We start from the raw sequence: 20,367 nt of genomic DNA, 5'->3' as shown, positions 1-20,367 counted from the left end.
AATAAATAAATAAATAAACAAATAAAATATCAAGTTTAAGCTTATTTTGATAATTTCTATAGTATTCTTATTGATTTTATGGAGAAGCAGAGTTTCAGACAGAGATCTTTACTTCATCATTCCCACTGATGTAACTCACTTGCATTATTATTCAGCATAATTGAAGTATAATTTATATTCAAATAAAATCATTAACTCAAAGTATACAATTTGACCAGTTTTATCAGATGTATGGTTATGTAACTATAACACAATCTTGATATAAAACATTTCTACTACCTAAAAAATATCTTCTGTTACTGGCATTTAACAACCACTGTACTGTTTTCTGTCATTTCAATTCTATATTTTCTAAAATTTTGTATAAAAGCAATCATAGCGTGTACGCATTCTCTTTGTGTCTGGCTTCTTTCACTTCGCATAATGCCTTTGAGATTAATCCATGTTGTTGCTTATATCAGTAATTTGAGTGCCTTTGTATTACTGAGTATTTAATTGTATGGATGCACCACAGTTTTTATATCCATTTAGCAGTTGATGGGCATTTGGGTTATTTCCCCTTTTGTCTATTTTATAAATAACATTGCTATGAAATTCAAGTACAAGTCTTTGAATGTGTGGTTTATTTTATCTTGGATAAAGAACTAAGAGTAGCATTGCTTGGTCAGATGCCAAGAATATGTTTAATGTTATAGGAAATTGCTAAGCCTAACCCTTTTGAAATTTCAGTGATTCTGCATTCTTGCTAAAACTTAGTATTGTCAGTGTTTTTAATTTAGGGACCCTAGTGTATATAGTGGTGTCTTGTTACTTTAATTTTCATGTCTCCTATGACAAATGATGTTGAGCATCTTTTTTCATTTGTCATTTGTATATCTTCTTTCATATCTGTCTATTAAATATTTTGCCCATTTAAAAATCAGGTTGCATAACATATTGTGGATTTGGGTTTTTTATATATTCTGAAAACAAGTCCTTTATGAAATATATGTTTGCTAATATTTTCTCCAAGTAGAGGAGAAAAGTTAAGATGCAGGCAAATATCTGACTTCGGGGGTGATAAAAGGACCCAAACCTAGGTAGTAAAATCTAGTTAGTCTCTAGCTTTAAAAAACAATAAACTTCCTGCCCAGCCAGTGTGCTTCAGTGGTTGACTGTGGACATATGAACCAGAAGGTCACAGTTAGATTCCCAGTCGGGCCGTGCCCATGTTTCAGGTTCGATCCCCAGTAGGGGGCATGCAGGAGACAGCCAATCAGTGATTCTCTCTCATCATTGATGTTTCTATCTCTCCCTCTCCCTTCCTCTCTGAAATCAATAAAAATATGTAAATAAATAAACAATAAACCCCCTGTGTGTGTCAGAAAGTATAAAGTATATGTGTGTCAGAAAGTATAAAGTATATTCAAGCTTATGCTATATACAGGATAAGCCCTTTGATGTCTTTTATATATGTAGTACATCAAAACCTTTTGCACAGAATAAAATGGTTTGTTTGTGCTTCCAAGCCATAATAGAAGAACAAGTTTGTTAGATAGGTAAATTTTATAAATAATAGGCATTCCTTTCCTAAACAAACTTGTTGCAGAGCTGCTAAATGAGCAACATTTTTTTTAATTTAAGCTCTTATATATCAGAGCTTCCTAATGAAAATATATACAAAATTTACTTCACATACCACACTTACTCTTGGGTAGATGTTAGGCACATATGGAACTGCCCAAAAGATAGACTATCAGTTACAGGAGCAAAGATCAAGAAAGTGCTGAAGACAGGTCCAGACTAAATGGTCTGCTTTTAATTCAGAGTTGCTTATTATATTTGATGGTGAAGGTGGAAAATGAGGGGAATCATCAAATATTTTTTAAGTAACTAAATGACATGATAAAAAGTTGAGAAATAAAATAGGTTTTAATGTGAAGCATTTGAAGTAGTGGTGAAACCAATTAAAAGATAAGGGACTGAATTAGGACCAAAGAGGAAGCAAGATATTAAAAATATCCAGAGGTGTAACTGACAGGACTTGGTGATCAAAATAAATGTAGGTCTTAAAAAGAAAAACCTTAAGATTACTCTGTTTTTCTGTTTCAGTGGCCTACTTGGTTATACATTTAATCAAGACAAAACATTAAAAAGGAGAAGCAGGTTCTGAAGAAATTAGAGGTCAGTTTTGGTAGTTGAGTTTGAAGGGCAAGCAAGACTCCACAAATGGATATTAGTGAGTACCTAGAAATGTTACTGGGACTCAGGTGAGGTGTCTGAGCCTGAGAAAGAGAATTGAACATGATAATAGTGTAATTTATTTAAAGATGTGATAAGATATTTTAGCATAACCATGAATTCTAAAAATATATATAAGTTAAGGGTCAAGTACTGCTTAGTGACAGGAAAGAAATAATGTTTAGAGAGAGGAAAGATTTTCTCATCTTGAATGTCAAAGATGAGGAGAGTTTGAAGGGACAGTGAGTGGTAATTAGTGTCCACTGCTAAAAAGAAGCTTTGGGATTTGATGACTAAAAATTATTGGGCAAAACTAGAAACAGTCCAAATGTTCATCAGCAAGAGAATAGGTAAACCAATTGTATATCTTCATACCATGGCATACTACTGAGCAACTAAAAAGGATGATTACTGTTATACTGAACAACATGGATTAATCTCAAAAACATTATACTGAAGAGAAAAAAAGCCAGACACAAATAGAACACACTGTGAAATTCATTTATATGATGACCAAGAATTGGCAAAACCAAATCTATGGTTAATAGAAATCAGAAACAGGATACTCTGGGGATGCTGGGAGGGGGTGTGGTGGTGGTGAGAATTGACAGTAAAGGAGCACAAGATAATTTTCTGATGTAAAGAAATATTCTTACCTTGTTTGAGGATAGTTACAATTGCCAAAACTTACTGACTTGAAAACTTAAGATCTATTCATAACGAGAATACTAAATTAAGTCATTTGTCAAAGATGGGAGATTGAACATCTGAATTTGCTTGCTTTTAAATTCCCGCTAATTTATGGAGACATTCATTTACAAAAGCAATTGTTAATACAGAAAGATCACAAGAATAAAATTTTCAAAGGAGAAAAACAGAAATATGAAATGGAGTACCAGTAAGCCCAAGAAAAAAAATTTACATGGTCAGTGAAAGAAGTCATAAAATAGATCAGTTTGTACTTCAGAGTTGTAAAATGTTCAAAAATGGGAAATGAGATTGAATGTGGGCTAAAAATAAAAGTGTTGTTTAAAAGTGTTATTTAAAGTAGATATATTTCCCAAATCTATATTTGGGTGACTACTCCCCCGCCATCAAGGTTATATGTTTATTCGCTGGAGAGGCTGAAACAGAAGTTCCCTAGACTAGAGGACATCAGGCATCATTGAAGGTGGGATCTCTTTCAAAAACAAGGGCTTAAGTGATAGTCTATCTACATTCTAAATATTGAAATTACCAGGCCTCTTTTGTAACTCAGCTTCAGAGTATTGGACAAGTTAAAAAGAATCTGAGTTCTGAGAAATTTGATTAGTCCATGATCTGAAAACAAACAAACAACATTAACAACAAAAAACTCCTGCAAATTCAAACTAGAACAGGTCAGAAGGCTCTGAGAGAGCTGTCTCCAGGGAAATTAAATTAATAGACTACCTGTTATGTTTTAACACACTTAGAGATTTAGATAATTGGGAGATTTGAGTTTGAATTTAGGGATAAGTACATAGAAAACTATGAAAACAAGTAAACAAATGATTATTACCTCCTGGGAGAGTGAAAAGTTGAGACTGAAAGAAAAAATAATCAGAGTACGATATACATATGAAAAGCATTTACATGGCCATAATAAACACTGAGTATTGATTTAGCAAAAATTATGAAATTGTGACATAACTATAGTTAAAAGAGATACAGTAAAGGGTGTGAATGTATGGAGAGGTGAGCAGGCAGAATAGGTAGTAATAAAATAAATCCTCCTCTTTCATAGAAAAAAATGAATAGATAATGACTTAAACTGAAAAATCAAAAGTAACAATATAAGCATGTTGTTGAGGTAAACACTGAAAGAAACAGTTTTAAAAGTTGTCTCCAAAGAGTGGTACATGAAAAATGACATGAAAGTTAATGTTTGACTCTTTAAACCATATGCATTCAATAACTATGATTTTCAAAAAAGTAACCAAATAAAGCAAGATAATAAAGGTATTTGTAAAGAGAATTTTATGAAATTAGATTGCAGTGGGTTGAACTGAATGAAAATTGAGACTGTTCTCAGGAAACTGAATAGGATAAGGAGGGGTAATTAGTATAGCTGCTTGATTAAAAGACAAGATTAATGAAAAACTGACGGTTTCCTTGATGATGGTTATTTACATAGCTAACAAATTGGTTAGTCAGTTTGCTCAAAACAGGGATGAGCTTAAAGAGAAGAAAAGCAGTGAGAAGAGTTTGCTGAGGTAAGAGGGAATAAATGAAGTATTGTTTCAAAGTCCCATATGAAGTGGTGGATGTTGAAATCAAAATCAAGGTTAAAGGATTAGCTTTGAAAAATAATAGGGCCTTGGCCAGTGTTCTCAGTGGTTAGAGCACTGGCCATACACCTAAGGGTCATGGGTTTGATTCCTGGTCAAGGGCACATACATGGGTTGCAGGTTCAATCTCTGGCATCAGTCTTGGGAGGTCTCTCTCTCTCTCTCTCTCTCTCTCTCTCTCTCTCTCTCTCTCTCTTTCTCTCTCCCCTCTCTCCTTCCCCCTCTTCCACTCTGTCTAAAAATCAATGGGAAAAATATCCTTGAGTGAGGATTACCAACAACAAAAAATAGGAACATCTTTTTTTTTTTTATGGTGAAGGAAAGGATTATTAGAAGAATTTATGTCAAATAGCTTATATTAAGCTGTATTTTCTCATTGGCAGTGGTAGCTAAGTCATCTGTTGAGAAACTGGCATCGTTTTTATGATCAGAGATTGGGAGCCAACCAGAGAAAAAAATACAAAGAATGCTGGGTAGCAATTTTGGGAACCCAGCTGAGGATAAATGTATGTATTAGCACATGTTACCATAACAAAACACCACAGACGGGGTGTCTTAAACAGTAGATATTTATTTTCTCACAGTTTTGGAAGCTGGAAAATCTACAACGGAGGCACCAGCAGGGTTTGGTTCCTGATAAGGACTCTCTCTTCCTGGCTCACAGACATACATATGGTTTAAAGAGTCAAACATTAACTTACATGTCATTTTTCATGTACCACTCTTTGGAGACAACTTTTAAAACTGTTTCTTCTCATTGTGTCCTCACATGGTAGAGTGAGTGAGAGAGAGAGAGCTCTCTGGTGTCTCTTCCTATAAGAACAATAATTTTACTGGATCAGGGTTACACCCTATGACCTCATTTAACTTTAATTACTTCTTACTGCAAAAACAGTCACACTGGAGGTTAGGGCTTCAACATATGTGTTTGAGGGGGACACAGTTCACTCCATAGCATGTATAATTTAGCACTGTAGTTTGAGTTATTTTTTCATTTATATCCAGAAGCCCAAGAGCAAGAGAGAAAACAGACAGTTGAGTCGATCCAAATCTGAGGATTAGCATGATAAAAGATCAAGGTGGCAAACAAATTGAAGAGCTGGTGAAAGTATGGCTAAGATGAGTATGGGTTCCAAGCACAGCCGAAAGACAAGCAGGGAAAGGACCAGGTTTACATTAGGGAGGGGGAGGGGCAGAGATTGATAGTCTTTATGGCAGAGTCCTCTCAGGTCTGGAGGCTGGAGAGCAAATGGGACTCTTGTGTAGCAAAGTTTCAGCTGGTTCAGTACTTCCTGGGACATAATGGATGTTTCTTCACTTTCAACTTCACTGACAATGAATGAGAATTAACAAACTGGAGAGAAAATTTAGGTTCATTAGTGGTAGCAATCATCACATTTTTCTTTCTTTTTAGACGATTAAATACATTGAACAAGTGTGCCTCAATGAAACTTGATGTGAACTTCCAAAGGAAAAAGGTAGGTGTCTACATCTTACTAAGACCATAGCTATACCAACAGAAGAGTCTCGAATTCATAGATTAAAAACTACATGAACCTAAGCAAAATTATGAAAGGCCTGACCATCTACGTTTATTCTCTAAATATCCCATCTTATCATAATCATTGAAGGTTAAGTAAGTCTATTATAAACCTAGGCCAAGGTCTTTTTGTTTCATCATCTTATTTTGCTTTAGTTTTTATCAGAGGTTTGGATTAAGAAGTAAAAGGTCTTAATTCTTTATGGTAATTTTTCAGAAGTTTGTCAAGGTGCAAATAATCCACTCCATATGAGAGTCAAATACTCCACAGGTATTAGTAGATGAAAAGAATGCAGAAAAGTGTCTGTGGGTCCATATCAAATGTTTCTACTTTGTTCATTCCCAAGGCATTTTATTTCAGGTACATTTCCAGATGCATTCATTCTTAGGCAGGTTCACCATAGACCAGTGATGGCAAACCTATGACACGCGTGTCAGAGGTGACACGCGAACTCATTTTTTTGGTTGATTTTTCTTTGTTAAATGGCATTTAAATATATAAAATAAATTTCAAAAATATAAGTCTTTGTTTTACTCTGGTTGCAAATATCAAAAAATTTCTATATATGACACAGCACCAGAGTTAAGTTAGGGTTTTTCAAAATGCTGACACACCGAGCTCAAAAGGTTCACCATCATTGCCATAGACTATCTCATTTAATTCATTGCAGTTTTGATTCTCTGTTTCCTAGATAAAGAAAGTAAAACTTGAATAGGTTAAGTCATTCATCCACATTCTTTTTTTAACTAGTGGCAAGAGCAGGGTTTCAACCTCAGGCATGTCTAACTCCAAAACTGAGGCTCCTAACCACTGTGCTAAAATATTTTTCTTTCTCACTGAATTGATTCTTTTAGGAAATTCAGAGTTCAGATGGTTGACTGCTTATTTTTTCATTTCACACCCACAACATGTAACAATCAAATTTCAGTATATTTTGAAAAAGCAGGGAAAATATCTTAGAGTCAAAAGAAAGTGTTCTTTATCCTGGTCTTCACAAGGAAATCATTAAACCTAATGGATTTTAAGTTACTCCTGAGTACCTTAATGTTTAAACATAACTTTAATTTGAATTTCTGCTCTAAAATAGCACCAAAAAAAAAAAAATGGCAAATGAATTTTGGTTGACCTCATCTTAAAAACAATTTGGAGTTTGAGCTATAAATCAAAGATTTAAGTTAGAGAGATAAAATGGTGAAAAACAATATCTAGAGAAATATTAAAGCATGAACAATTTGTCCAGACTAAAGACAAATTTTAAATGTGGGAATCAGCGTCCCAACAACTGTCTGGCTGAATAGAGCCCTGAGAAGCATACATGCTATTTGAAACATGAGGGTCAGATCTTTTGATTGTAACAAGAACACATGGTTCTCATTAAACTGAACACAGCCACACCTGAGTGTCTAAAGTGTGGCTAGCCTATCTGGCTGCCTCTACAGATCTTCAGCTGAAGTGTTTACAAAGGAAAGTGCCCCAAACTAATGACATGATTTGTTTTCAACCAAGTGAAGTAATTATATTCTCACTCTATCACCAGCCTTTCCAAACCCATATTTCAGATAGGCTTGACTAACATTTGTTAGACTATTTATGTGTTACCTTCACAAAAGCTCCTCTGTAAATTGGTCACTTCAGAATTCTGACATCTGTAATGTATTCCTTGTGTTGGATAAACTGACACACCCCCTCATAGCTCCTGCTTAGCTATAGGCCTCACCAATGCATGCACTTGAATATTGTAAATTGGGCAGTTATACCCTGAATTTTAAAATAAATAATTCCAACCTGTGGTCTTCACCTACTTGTGAATCTCAGGAATGATCAGAATCTGGGGCTGTGGTCTGAGCAACTATGTGGGAGACCCTGTGCAGTGGAACATGTTCGCATGATATGCCCCTTACACAAGTCATAGGCTAGTTCTTCATTTTACTGCAAAAAATAAAAAATAAATAAATACAGAACAGGAATAGGCCAAATGATCAAAATTAGAAAGTTAAACTTGAGACCCGAACACCATGTGAAGCTTCAATCCACTTTGGAATTAGTTTATTTGGAAGAAAACCAAGCCACATTTCCTCTGGCTATGTACCCATTTTAAGCAATCCATAAAATAAAAATATAATTCACATCTCTAATCTGCAGAGACCCAGACCCATAATTCTGCAGAATGTCATCCCCAAATGGCCTATTTGAGCCACAATTATTCTCCTCTCTTTGGGGCTACTGGGCCTATGAAAGGGCTCTATGTGCTTGCTCAGTGGTTTGAGTTGGGAGTACTCACACATGCCTATTGTGTCCTAGGCACTGTCCTCATTATTAAGCCCATGTAACAGATATGGAAATTAAAGGGCAGAAAGGTAAGAACTTGCTGAAAGCCACTCACAATTAGCAAAGTTGGGATTTGAACCCCTCCTTGCCTTTCAAAGATCAGTGTCTTGGAATATCTTGGAGCCTGAATGAGTGGCCCTTGGCCAGAGACCTGGAAGCGTTTCCTCAGCAAAATATAGTTATGTATTTTTATTGTTGTTTTTAGAAGAGAGATGTTTCTTGCCATATGTACTGAAGTCCATGACTTATTTTTTTTAATTAAATCTTTATTGTTCAGATTATTACAGTTGTTCTTTTTTTCCCCCATAGCTCGCCTCCACCCACTTCGCACCCCACCATCTGCCCTTACCCCCTCGCCACTGTCCTCATCCATAGGTGTACGATTTTTTTCCAGTCTCTTCCTGCACCCCCCACACCCCTTTCCCCCCAAGAATTGTAAGTCCACTCCCTTCCTATGCCCCGATTCTATTATATTCACCAGTTTTTTCTGTTCATGAGATTATTTATTCACTTGATTTTTAGATTCACTTGTTGATAGATATGTATTTGTTGTTCATAATTTTTATCTTTACCTTTTTCTTCTTCTTCCTCTTCTTAAAGGATACCTTTCAGCATTTCATATAATACTGGTTTGGTGGTGATGAATTCCTTTAGCTCTTTATCTGACCTTCAATTCTGAATGATAGCTTTGCTGGGTAAAGTAATCTTGGTTGTAGGTTCTTGCTATTCATTACTTTGAATATTTCTTGCCACTCGCTTCTGGCCTGCATAGTTTCTATTGAGAAATCAGCTGACAATCATATGGGTACTCCCTTGTAGGTAACTGACTGTCTTTCTCTTGCTGCTTTTAAGATTCTCTCTTTGTCTTTTGCTCTTGGCATTTTAATGATGATGTGTCTTGGTGTGGTCCTCTTTGGATTCCTTTTGTTTGGGGTTCTCTGTGCTTCCTGGACTTGTAAGTCTATTTCTTTCACCAGGTAGGGGAAGTTTTCTGTCATTATTTCTTCAAATAGGTTTTCAATATCTTACTCTCTCTCTTCTTCTGGCACCCCCATAATTTGGATGTTGGTATGCTTGAAGTTGTCCCAGAGGCTCCTTACACTATCTTCATATTTTTTGGATTCTTTTTTCTTTTTGCTTTTCCGGTTGGGTGTTTTTTGCTTCTTCGCATTTCAAATCTTTGACTTGATTCTTGTGATCCTCTAGTCTGCTGTTGGATCTCTGTATAATATTCTTTATTTCAGTCAGTGTATGCTTAATTTCTAGTTGGTCCTTTTTCATATCCTCGAGGGTCTCACTAGATTTATTGAGGATCTCCCTAAATTTATCGGTGGTTTCTAGAAAATTCTTGAAAAACCTTATAACTGTGGTTTTGAACTCTATATCCAGTAGTTTGCTTTCCTTCATTTCTGTTATTTGTGACCTGTTTCTTTGTCTCCACATTTTGGCTGCTTCCCTGTGTTGATAGAGTGGCTTTCTGTGCTAGGTGTGCTATAGGGCCCAGTGATTAAGCCTCCCAATTACCTGAGGTGGACACTCCTGGTGCACCCCTTTGTGGGCTTTGTGCACAGTCTAGTTGTAGTTAAGCCTTGATTGTTGTAGGTATCACTGGGAGGAATTTACCTCCAGGCCAATTGGCTGTGAGAATCAGCTGTGTCTGTGGTAGGAGAACTTCTGTGCCGGAGACACCTTTATGGGGAAAGACTTGCTTCAGTGGGGCTTTGGTGCTCACTGAGTCTGTGCCCTGAGTCTGTCCCTTATGGATCTGAGGAGTTGTAATCTGGATGGTCCCACTCTGACCATTGGGTACACTGGCTCTTGGATCTCTAAGGAGGTGCTAATTTAGCCTCTGCCTGAGGCTACCCAGCAGGAGCTACGGAGAGATCTGCAGATTCCTCTTTTTTGTTTGGGGTTTGGAGGTGCCCAGATGAGGTCCGGCTGTGAAGCAATGCAAGCTGCTGTGGGGCCTTGGGCCTTCTTTTGGATGTTCTGGGTCTCTCTGACCCAGCTGCAGTTTGTTAGGTAATTTTAGATTGCAAAGGGCCAGGCTGTTCATATGCAAAACCTCTCCGCACAGCTTGGGTGGGGTGGGGTCTCAGGGAACCAACAGGATGGAGAAAACAGCTATGGCTGATCCTCAGCACTCCCCTAAGAGGCCCCGGGTCTCAGTGTCCGGCGGTAATCGCTGCAAGCACCTCTGAGAGAAAGCTGCCCTCGGGTTCCGCCCGATGCCAGAGAGTCCAGTTTCTCCCCGTATGTGTCTGGGTCCCCAGAGACTCACCTGGAACTTGAATTCAGAGCAGTCAGGAGCTTGAGACTCCCTCCCAATTGAAAAAGACAACCGCGTCCTCAGTTGCCAGCCCTTTCTGTGTGCACCTCCGTACCTCTGCACTTTACTTCCGCACCTCCTCTGAGTCTCAGTGTGCTTTTCTCTTTCCTTTTAGTTGTAGAATTTCCACTCAGCCAGCCTTCCTGTGGTTCTGGATGATGTCCGTTTTGTCTTTTAGTTGTATTTTTGAAGTGGTTGTGCAAGGCAGCAATTTCCAGTGTTTACCTATGCCGCCATCTTGGTTTCTCCCCCATGATTTATTTAATACTAGAGGCCCAATGCACGAAATTCATGTGACAGTAGGCCTTCCTTCCCCTGGCTTTCAGCACCAGCTTCCCTCTGGCTGCTCGCACTTGGGACCTGGGTTTCCCTCAGGCTGCTGGCAGTCAACCTCCCCCATCCCACCCCACCCCCGCTCCCCCCACCTGCACCTGCCTTGGCCTGGCGCTGCCTGCGTTAACCACTACTTCTCTTCCCCCTCGATTATAGCCCTGCCAGCCAGTGGCCTGGGCCTCCCTCTGTGGGATGATCATGGGGTGATGGCATTCCCCCCATCCCCCTGCCAACCAATTGCATCGTACCCGCCTTGGCTGGCCTGGCGCCGGTGCGTGTCATAGCATGGTTGTATGGACAGTCATTCTGCTGTTAGGCCATTCAGTCAATTTGCATATTACACTTTTATTATTATAGATCTTCATGGACGTTTGTCTCTGGATTTCTGACAGTGAATAAGTCATGAATCTTGTTGCTCTACTTTGCATTTTCTTCTCATTTGGTTTTGTCTGAAGAGTATGGTGAATTGATCAAAAAAAGAAAAAAATAGTCTAGATGAGAATAGTGAAGCCTCATTCATACTTAGTTATGAGTTGTGCACTTTTCTCATACATTAAATACCACTTGTAAAGCATGGGGAAAAATGAAATCATACCTGCCTTCCCACAAGATAACACCGTAAGATTTTCTCCTTGCAGGAGATTCAAGATTACTCTCCTCCTCGGGGAGAGTTAGAGGGAGAATGTGTTCTCAATCTTGGCCACAAATCTCACTGAAAGATTTGTAAAACGCAGCCAAGAGGCATTTCAGGAGCCAATGGACACCAGCTGTCCCCCTGCCTCTGGCTTCGTGCTCCTCCCCAGGCAGCATTGCAAATGGCATATTCCTGCTTCTGAGCAGGCAGACCCAGCCACTTGGCTCTAGCTAACTTTAATGGAATATAACTTCTGAATCTCTATGTAACTATGGATTAGCTGCCTCTTTCATCTGTGGACTCATGTGGGCTCCTTCCCAGTGTAAAGATACGGTCAAATTTCTCTTTAAAAACAAAACAAAACAAAAAAAACCCTTCCTTTTGCAGTGTCTGGTTGGCATTTGTCTCTGAGGAAGATATAATTTCAGCTAAGAATGTTCTCTTTTTTATTTAAAAAATAAACATTAGAGCTTCATCTAAATGGAAAACAAGGTACATGCAAGCACTACTTGTTCTCAGAAAATGTTTCTTAAGTATTTCCCACAAAATCTCCATTTGCTTTATGACAACATTGAAATTCCCTAATTATGGTTAGTGTTTATGTGGTATAGCTCATAACTTAGAGATGGGAAACTCCAAAAGGCTGTGTGTTAAATGAGGAAGGAGAAGGACCCATATGTACCCAGGACTCTTACCTAAGATTTCCCATGAGAGAAAGAGAGGCCTCCAAATAAGTTTCTAATTTAAATTATAGTTATCATAAAGCTCTCTGACATTGTGACCAAGGTGGACAACAACACAGAAACCATGACTGATTGCCCTCTTGCAGCAGCATCTCCTGGCCTGGTGCCATCTGCGTTTCCAAGGAGCTGCAATTTTCAAGAGGCTTGGTCTCTATCCCCACTGCTTTTCATGCCCCTGTATCTCCCAGTAAATAAGACACCTCCGGGCAGCTTCCCACAGTAGAGTCACATAAGATAAAAATTACATTTCATTACAGCATTTATGTACCTGGAGAGTGTTATTGTCTTGAATTGAAGATAATTGCATGTGAATGTCCTAGAACCATAGGTTGTTTGATTTGGAAAGGATCTTCCATCTTTTCCAACCTCCAAGTCACTTCATGATTTACTTTTTAGAGCATCCCTCACAAGTCACTCAACCTTTGCTTGTAAGCATCTAGACATGATGTGTTCACTACACTGCAAGGCAATTTGTTTTATTCTAATCACTGAAGCTAAAAGCTGATTCATTGTAAAGTTGCCTATCTGATTCCAGCTATTTTCTCTGAAGAAGCACAGAATTCAGATTTCTCCTTTCATATGGCAACCACTTAGCTCTGTCCTCTACACTGAGGGTCAGCCAATTATTCCCCCAGTTTTGTAAAGAAAGTTGTGTTTCTTACTGGTGGGGAGAGGTCCTTGTCCCCACCTCTTGCTCATGGGAATGGATTTCTTGTGATACCCCAAGAAAAAGAATTTTCAGAGACTTGCAGAGGAAATATTGAAGAAAGCTTTATTTCTGTGGAATCAAACACATGACTTTCCAAAGTCCTATTTCCCTTTGCCCTGCCATAAAAGAAGTGTTGCTGTGGCTTCAATAGGGCTAAATTAGAGCCATTGCCCAGAGTTTCCTTTCCATGTTGGAGCAATCCATTACAGCATCAGGCTAGCTTAGCTTGTGTTCTCCACTTCAGTCCATTAGTCCATTGCATGGGGGGTCTGCATGGCCATGGGCTATAGACAAATGCAAGAGAGCCAAGAACTACAAGAGAGAGCAAGCTCCTTTGTTTAGGGGATTATGTATTGCCCAATTTTCAAAGTGTTGCAGTGATCCTACCCATTCTGGTCTGGCCAACAATCTCTGTTCCCAGGTGTAACTGACAGGCAAGTACCTTCCCTATGCCATCCCAACTTCACAGAGCATGCATCTATCTCCTCTTTGTTGGACCCCTTCCTTCAGTGTTTTGCAGGGAATGGGCCAGCGGTTCCCTAGAGAGTGTGAAATTGCAGCTTCCTAGTGAAGCTGCCCAAATGACATGCCTATAATGTCTGGCTTCCCTTTGCTCCCTTTTTATTATTAACTAGAGGCCTGGTGCACGGCATTTGTGCACTGGGGGTGGGGGTCCCCTCTGCCCGGCCTGCACCCCCTCACAGTCCAGGACCCCTCAGGGGATGTCCACCTGCTGGCTTCCATAAGCCGGCAGTCAGACATCCTTCTTGCAGTCCGGGGCTCTCACAGTCCAGGACCTCTCGCTCCTTACCACCTACCTGCACCAGAGGCGGGAGAGGCTCCCACCACCACCTCTATGCTTGCCAGCAGTGAGCCCAGCTTCTGGCTGAGCAGCGCTCTCCCTGTGGGAGCGCACAGACCACCAGGGAGCACCTCCTGCATTGAACGTCTACCCCTGATGGTCAGTGTGCATCATAGCGACTGGTTGTTCTACCGTTTGGTCGATTTGCATATTAGGGTTTTATTATATAGGACTAGAGACCCGGTGTACAAAAATTTGTGCACTCGGGGCAGGGAGTCCCTCAGCCCAGCTTGCGCCCATTCACAGTCCAGGACCCCTTGGGGGATGTCCACCTGTCAACTTAGGCCCACTCCCTAGGAGATCAGGCCTAAGCTTGCAGTCAGACATCCCTCTAGCAGCCAGGGAGCCCTTGGGGATGTCCAACTAAAGGCTTAAGCCCCTAAGGGATCAGGTCTAAACCGTTAGTTGGACATTCTTAGTGCTGCCACGGAGGTGGGAGAGGCTCCTGGCACCACCACTGCGCTGGCCAGCCATGAGCCAGCTTCTGGCTGAGTGGCACTCCCCATATGGAAGTGCACTGACCACCAGGGGGCAGATCCTGCATTGAGCATCTGCCCCCTGGTGGCCAGTGCGCATCATAGCAACCGGTCATTCTGCTGTTCAGTCAATGTGCATATTAGCCTTTTGTTATTATTATATAGGATGTCCCTATTTCCCCCCTTTTGCCCCCTCTACCCAGCTCTTGCCCCCCACTTCTCTCTGGCCATCACCATACTGTTGTCTGTGTCCATGGGTTGTGCATATATTTTCTTTGGCTAATCCCTTCTTTAAATTCACTTCTTTAAATTTGTATTTTCAGATAAGGGCTTATAACTGCACTATTATATATTTTCTATTATATCATTTAGAATTAAGATATTTTTTAATTGAACCCTTGTAAATTTTAGTGCAATTTAATAAATTATGCTAGAAGCAATTAGGAGATTTTTCATGTAATACAGATACATTTCAATTAATATTTTATTAATTTTTTAATTTTTTAATATTTTAATTTGAAATAATATCACACATCTAAAAAAAACTATAAAATACTACAGCATATTATATGTACCCTTCACCCAATTTCTTAGGTGTTAATAATTTAAATATAACCATTATACAACTAACAGAATTTGGAATATATTTTTCTTATAATCTCTTTAATGTTACTTAATCCATTTACTTTGTTTTTGTTAATCTTCACCCAAGGATATTTTTCCATTGAATTTTAGAGAGAGTGAAGGGAAAGGGAGAGACACATTGATTGGTTGCCTCCTGCACATGCTTTGATAGGGACTGGGGATCAAGCCAGCAACTGAGGTACATTTACTGGAATCGAACCTGGGACCCTTCAGTCCACGGGCTAATGCTCTATCCACTGAGCAAAACAGGCTGCAGCTTAATTTATTTACTTTTAATCTATATGTGTCTTTATATTTAAAGTGGGTTTTGTTTTTGATTCACCCTCAGAATCTGTGCTTTAATTGGTGCATTTATGCCACTGACTTTCACAGTGCTTACTGATAGAGTTACTACCATATCAGGCGGCTTCTGGGTCTTCTGGGTCCCGCCCTGCCTTGCCTTTTTTTTCTTCTTTGTTTCTAAGACATTTCAATTTATTGAAAAGAAGCCAATATACAGGATATAAAGGGTATGATATTTACAACAGTACAGTAAATAGGTTGGTTTCCCAGTAGGATCAGTAGTCTTTCAGTGAGTATTAACCCCCTTTCCCCTTGATGCTCGACCCAGCTGGCAGACAAACAGCAACAGTGGGGTGGGATGGGACTGCAGGATAGAAAGTCTCCCTGAAGGGATTAAAAATCACGTAGATGCTAAAATGTCCACGAAGGGGTCTTGGGGGTGAGGGGTGCCTCTTCCTCATTCCTTTGAGGGCGTGGCAGCAGGAATACTGAGGGATTTGCCCCAAACTAACACATGGCCCACCCTCAGCCTATAAATCTTTCACCCACGGAATATTCCCTTCCTGAGAGAATCAGCCCTAATTCCTCAGCCAGGGCCTGGAGGAGCCACCCAGGCCGTGGGCACAGCCAGGACTGTGGACATTTCATGGCATTTCCACTCCCACTCCAGCTGCCTAACAACTCTGCACTGCTCCCCTCGCCCACCTCCCCTGTCACTCCATCAGGACACTGTGCACAGGAGGGTACACTGGTTTTCCCATGCCCATTGGGAACTGGCTGTTTCTGTTTTCTGGAGTAAAAAGGTTCCTGTGGGTCGGGTAAGGTCTCTGCTTGGCAAGAAGTTCTGTAACAGAGCCACTGACGACACCCACCTCCTCTGGGCGTGGAGCAGCTCTGGCCCTCAGAGCTCATCTCTCCAGCAGAACTGAAGGGAAGACCGTGTGTACCCTTCTGTCTCTCACCCTTCACATGCCCAGAACCATCAGTGTCACACTTCCTAATTCCTATCACTGTATTTCATTAGTTCCATACTGTTTTACTAATCATGAATCTAAACAGATTGGTTCAAAAACAGATCCTTCTATTTTTAAAGTAGCTGGGGCTTCTGGGGGTGGGCCTTGCCTTGAAGCCTGGACCCGCTGATGGGCGGTTCCGGGCCTCAAGGCAAGACCCGCTGCTGGGGGAGGGCCTTGCCTTGCAGCCCAGACTCGCTGATTTGCGGTTCCCAGGGCGCAAGGCAAGACTGGCTGCTGAGGCTTCTGGGGGCGGTCCCCACTGGGGTGCCTGGCCAGTCTGGGTGAGGGGCTGAGGGCTGTTTTTAGGCTGGCCACACCCCCTTTAGGGTGTGGGTCCCCACTGGGATGCCTGGCCAGCCTGGATGAGGGGCTGATGGCTGTTTTTAGGCTGCCCGCACCCCTTTAGGGTGGGGGTCCACACTGGGGTGTCTGGCCAGTCTGGGTGAGGGGCTGAGGGCCATTTTCAGGCTGGCGGGTGACTGAAGCTCCCAACCTCTCCTTTTTTTCTTTCTTTTTTCTTTTTATTCTAGGATTTATTTACCTTCTATGGCTGTCACTGGAGCTGAGAGCCGGCTTTAGCTCTGAGGCTGGCTCCAGCTTGAGGCCTCGGTTGCTGAAAGCAGGTTATCTGGGCTTTGTTTAGCTTCTATAATTGCAACATTGTTGCATCTGGAGCTCAGAGCTGGGCTGCCGCAGGCCAGGAACGTTGGCTTCCTCCATCACAGGAGCAAGCAAGCCTCATGTTCGCTTCAGCTGTCTGGCTGCCGGCCGCCATCTTGGTTGGCAGTTAATTTGCATATCCTGCTAATTAGCCAATGGGAAGCATTTGTGGGTACGGTCGATTGCATCTTTCTCTTTTATTAGTGTAGATAACTAGCTAATTAAAAATATCAGTTGTACTGGAACAGAGTCATACCTTTTTTTTTGCTTCAAGAGCAGAGTCGACTAGTTGTGACAGAAGAGTACAGAGCCTGTAAATCTATAACATTTACTATCTGACCCTGTACAGAAAGTTTTAATATCTATACACAATCTAGAACAGTTTCTCAAACTCTGTGGTGAGTGACTGTTGTTTTTGATTTCCAGTGTGCTACTGGCTGAGGTACTTTAGTAAAATTCAATACAAATGAATTAATTATTAGAAATATGAAATTCAAAAAGAGTTATGGAAAATAGAAGTCTAAATGTCTTATTATTAGACTTAATAGACACAAACTTGCATTCTGATAAATACAATAAAAACAAATAAAATAAGGAGTACAAAAGAATTATAAAATTCACATGTTTTAGTGAAAGTATACATATAGGTAACTAATATAAACAATTCTAATTGCACTTATAATGTTTTTGTTGTTCAGCTGTCACAATTAAGCAAAAAGTTTACTTTGAGATAGCAATTCCCCATATTAAATGCTGGACTCAGACTTTGATTAGACATTATGACTGTATTTATGACTTTGAGTTTCTTATCTAGTTTAGGTTGAATTGACAACACTACTCACAGGAAGGAATGTATATCTAAAATGTTTTTTTGTTTTAATACTAATCATTATGAAGAGACCAGTCTCACAGAGTATGTTGACTGGAATAAAAAAAAAAAGAGGTTTGAAAATAAAGCTGAAGATATTCCTTCTTACCTTTTTTCAAAATGAAATAAGTGTTTCTATATTTTCAAATTTCATCTTTAATCCTCCATCACCAGCCAATTCCAACAATTATCTTTTTGTAAAACAATGGCTCCTGCACATTATACCCTTTGAGTTATGGTAGATAAACTGATCTTAAAATGTACACAATCGTAATGTGGAGCTACTGTGCACAACACCCAGAATTGTAACAGGTGTCCACTGATCACAAACTTGGATAGCCTGGCCTTCCCAAATGGTGACAAGCATTTTAATGCTTACTCTCAAAGTCTGTACTTATTTCAGTGAAGACTGGTTTTGGGACTGGCAGCCTCTTGACCACACTTTGAGTAACACTTCTGTAAAGTTCCTCCTTTCTAAACCAAACTATTAATTCTTTCAATCATCCTTCACATTCTGATTACCCTTCTCTCAAAATGTACCCCTTCCCATGTGCCTCTTAAAATGTGGCAATTAGAACATAAGCTCACTGTTCCTGAGGTGTGTGACCAGTGCACAACACAGTGGGGCTCCAGCCTTTTGAATATTTTTTAATATGTTTTTACTAATTTTTAGAGAGAGAGGAAGGGAGAGGGAAAGAGAAACAGCCTTGGCTTACTCCTTCACACTCCCTACTGGGGATTGAGCCTGCAACCTGGGCATGTGCCCTGACCAGGAATTAAACCTGCAACCTCTTGGTGCATGGGACGATATTCAACCAACTGAGCCACACCAGCAAGGGCTTGAGATCCATGCTTTTGGTCATGCATTCTAGAGTTGGTGACTTAGTTTGGTAGCCATATTGCATGGTTGATTCACATTCAATTTGCTACAACTCCCAAAGTTATGAATAGCAACTGCTGTTAAACCAAGTCTGTTCCATCTTACACATCTTATGGTTGATTTTTAAAGTTAGGTCCTTATATTTTACTTCATGAAATGTCATCTTATTTAGGTTATTTTCTATTCAGTTAAGATCTTTATACATCTCCATGTTGCCTGTCTCTAACAATGATAATTACTTTTATCTTGCACTTTAAGGTTTATATGGTATTTTCACATAAAATCTCATATGGGTAAATTGACTTACCATGCTTGATGTGCATTATTATCATTTCCATTTTAGAAAGAGAAAATTGAGTCTCAAAAAGGGTGCCTTGCTCATGATCACTTAGTGATTACCTTGTATCATCATCATATTTTAAAAACATGAGTTGTACTGGCTCATTCAAGTTATTCTTAAAGTAAGCATAATTTTGCGGCATCCTCCAGACATCATTCCTTAGTTGTGTTCAGTCTTTGGATCACACTCTGTGGTGGGGTTACTCAACCAGTTGCTAATAAAACTCTCTGTAGCATCCAGCACAGTTAGCCATCTCTGGCATAACCATATCAGGAGAGCCTTTATCAGCTCCCTTGCCAAAATCCAGACAGTCTATGTCCATAGTATTTTCATGATATTAAACCATTAAGATAGGTGAATAAAGTTAGTTTGGTGTTTCTTTTTCTCACAAATTCATATGATTCCTAGACATTTCCATTTTGCATTTCTAAATGATCAAACTATTTGTTTTTAGCCTGAAAAAATTATCAACCCGATGAAATCTGATTACTTCTTAACCAATAAGAACAATTCCACAATTATTATTATTGAGGAGTGTGCTATATGCCTGGCAGTCTGCTGCCCCAGGAGTGTATAAAAGTTAAACTCTACTATAGTATGTTTTTCATACTGTGAATCATGGCCCATTAATGGATTGTCAAATAAATGTGGTGGGTCACAAACAACATTTTTGTTGCTGTTAAATCTTCATCTGAGGATATTTTTTCCATTGATGTTTTAAAGAGAGTGGGAGGAAGGGAGGAAGGAAGAGAGAGAGAGAAAGAAAAACATTGATGTGAGAGAGGCACATCATTTAGTTGCCTCCTGCACGTGCCCCAACTCGGTCCAGGGATCAAACCTGCATCCCAGGTACATGCCCTTGACCAGGAATCAAACCCACGACCCATCAGTGTGTTGGCCGACACTCTAACTACTGAGCTATGCCAGCCAGGGTACAAAGAACATTTTTTTAAAAAGGAAACAGACTAAATTAGATTATAAAATATCAGAGTACAGCTAAATGAAATAAGTCAGACAGAGAAAGACAAATACCATATGATTTCAACAGAGAACAAACTTATGGAGATGAAGGCATGGATAATAATAGTGAAGGGGAATAAGAAATACAAACTTCCATCTATAAAATAAATAGGTTATGGGGATGTACATCACAGGGAAAATAGTCAACAATAAATATTATAATAACTTTGTA

The 20,367-nt window shown here is 39.8% G+C and overlaps 1 protein-coding gene across 3 annotated transcripts in view; it reads left to right on the top strand.

The window, feature by feature from the left end:
* STARD13 (StAR related lipid transfer domain containing 13) overlaps nt 1-20,367 on the top strand; it is a 234,079-nt gene that overhangs the window by 169,583 nt on the left and 44,129 nt on the right. For all 3 annotated transcript variants that reach the window (XM_036299160.1, XM_036299161.1, XM_036299159.1), the window contains exon 4: nt 5,944-6,007. In XM_036299160.1, coding sequence (XP_036155053.1) covers nt 5,944-6,007 — 64 coding nt within the window. The remainder of the gene's footprint in view (nt 1-5,943; nt 6,008-20,367) is intronic.

This window comes from Myotis myotis, unplaced genomic scaffold, assembly GCF_014108235.1.
Source record: "Myotis myotis isolate mMyoMyo1 unplaced genomic scaffold, mMyoMyo1.p scaffold_m19_p_3, whole genome shotgun sequence".
NCBI classification, from domain to species: domain Eukaryota; kingdom Metazoa; phylum Chordata; class Mammalia; order Chiroptera; family Vespertilionidae; genus Myotis; species Myotis myotis.
The sequence above is the reverse complement of the archived record's forward strand: the minus strand, read 5'-3'. Positions and strand labels throughout refer to the sequence as shown.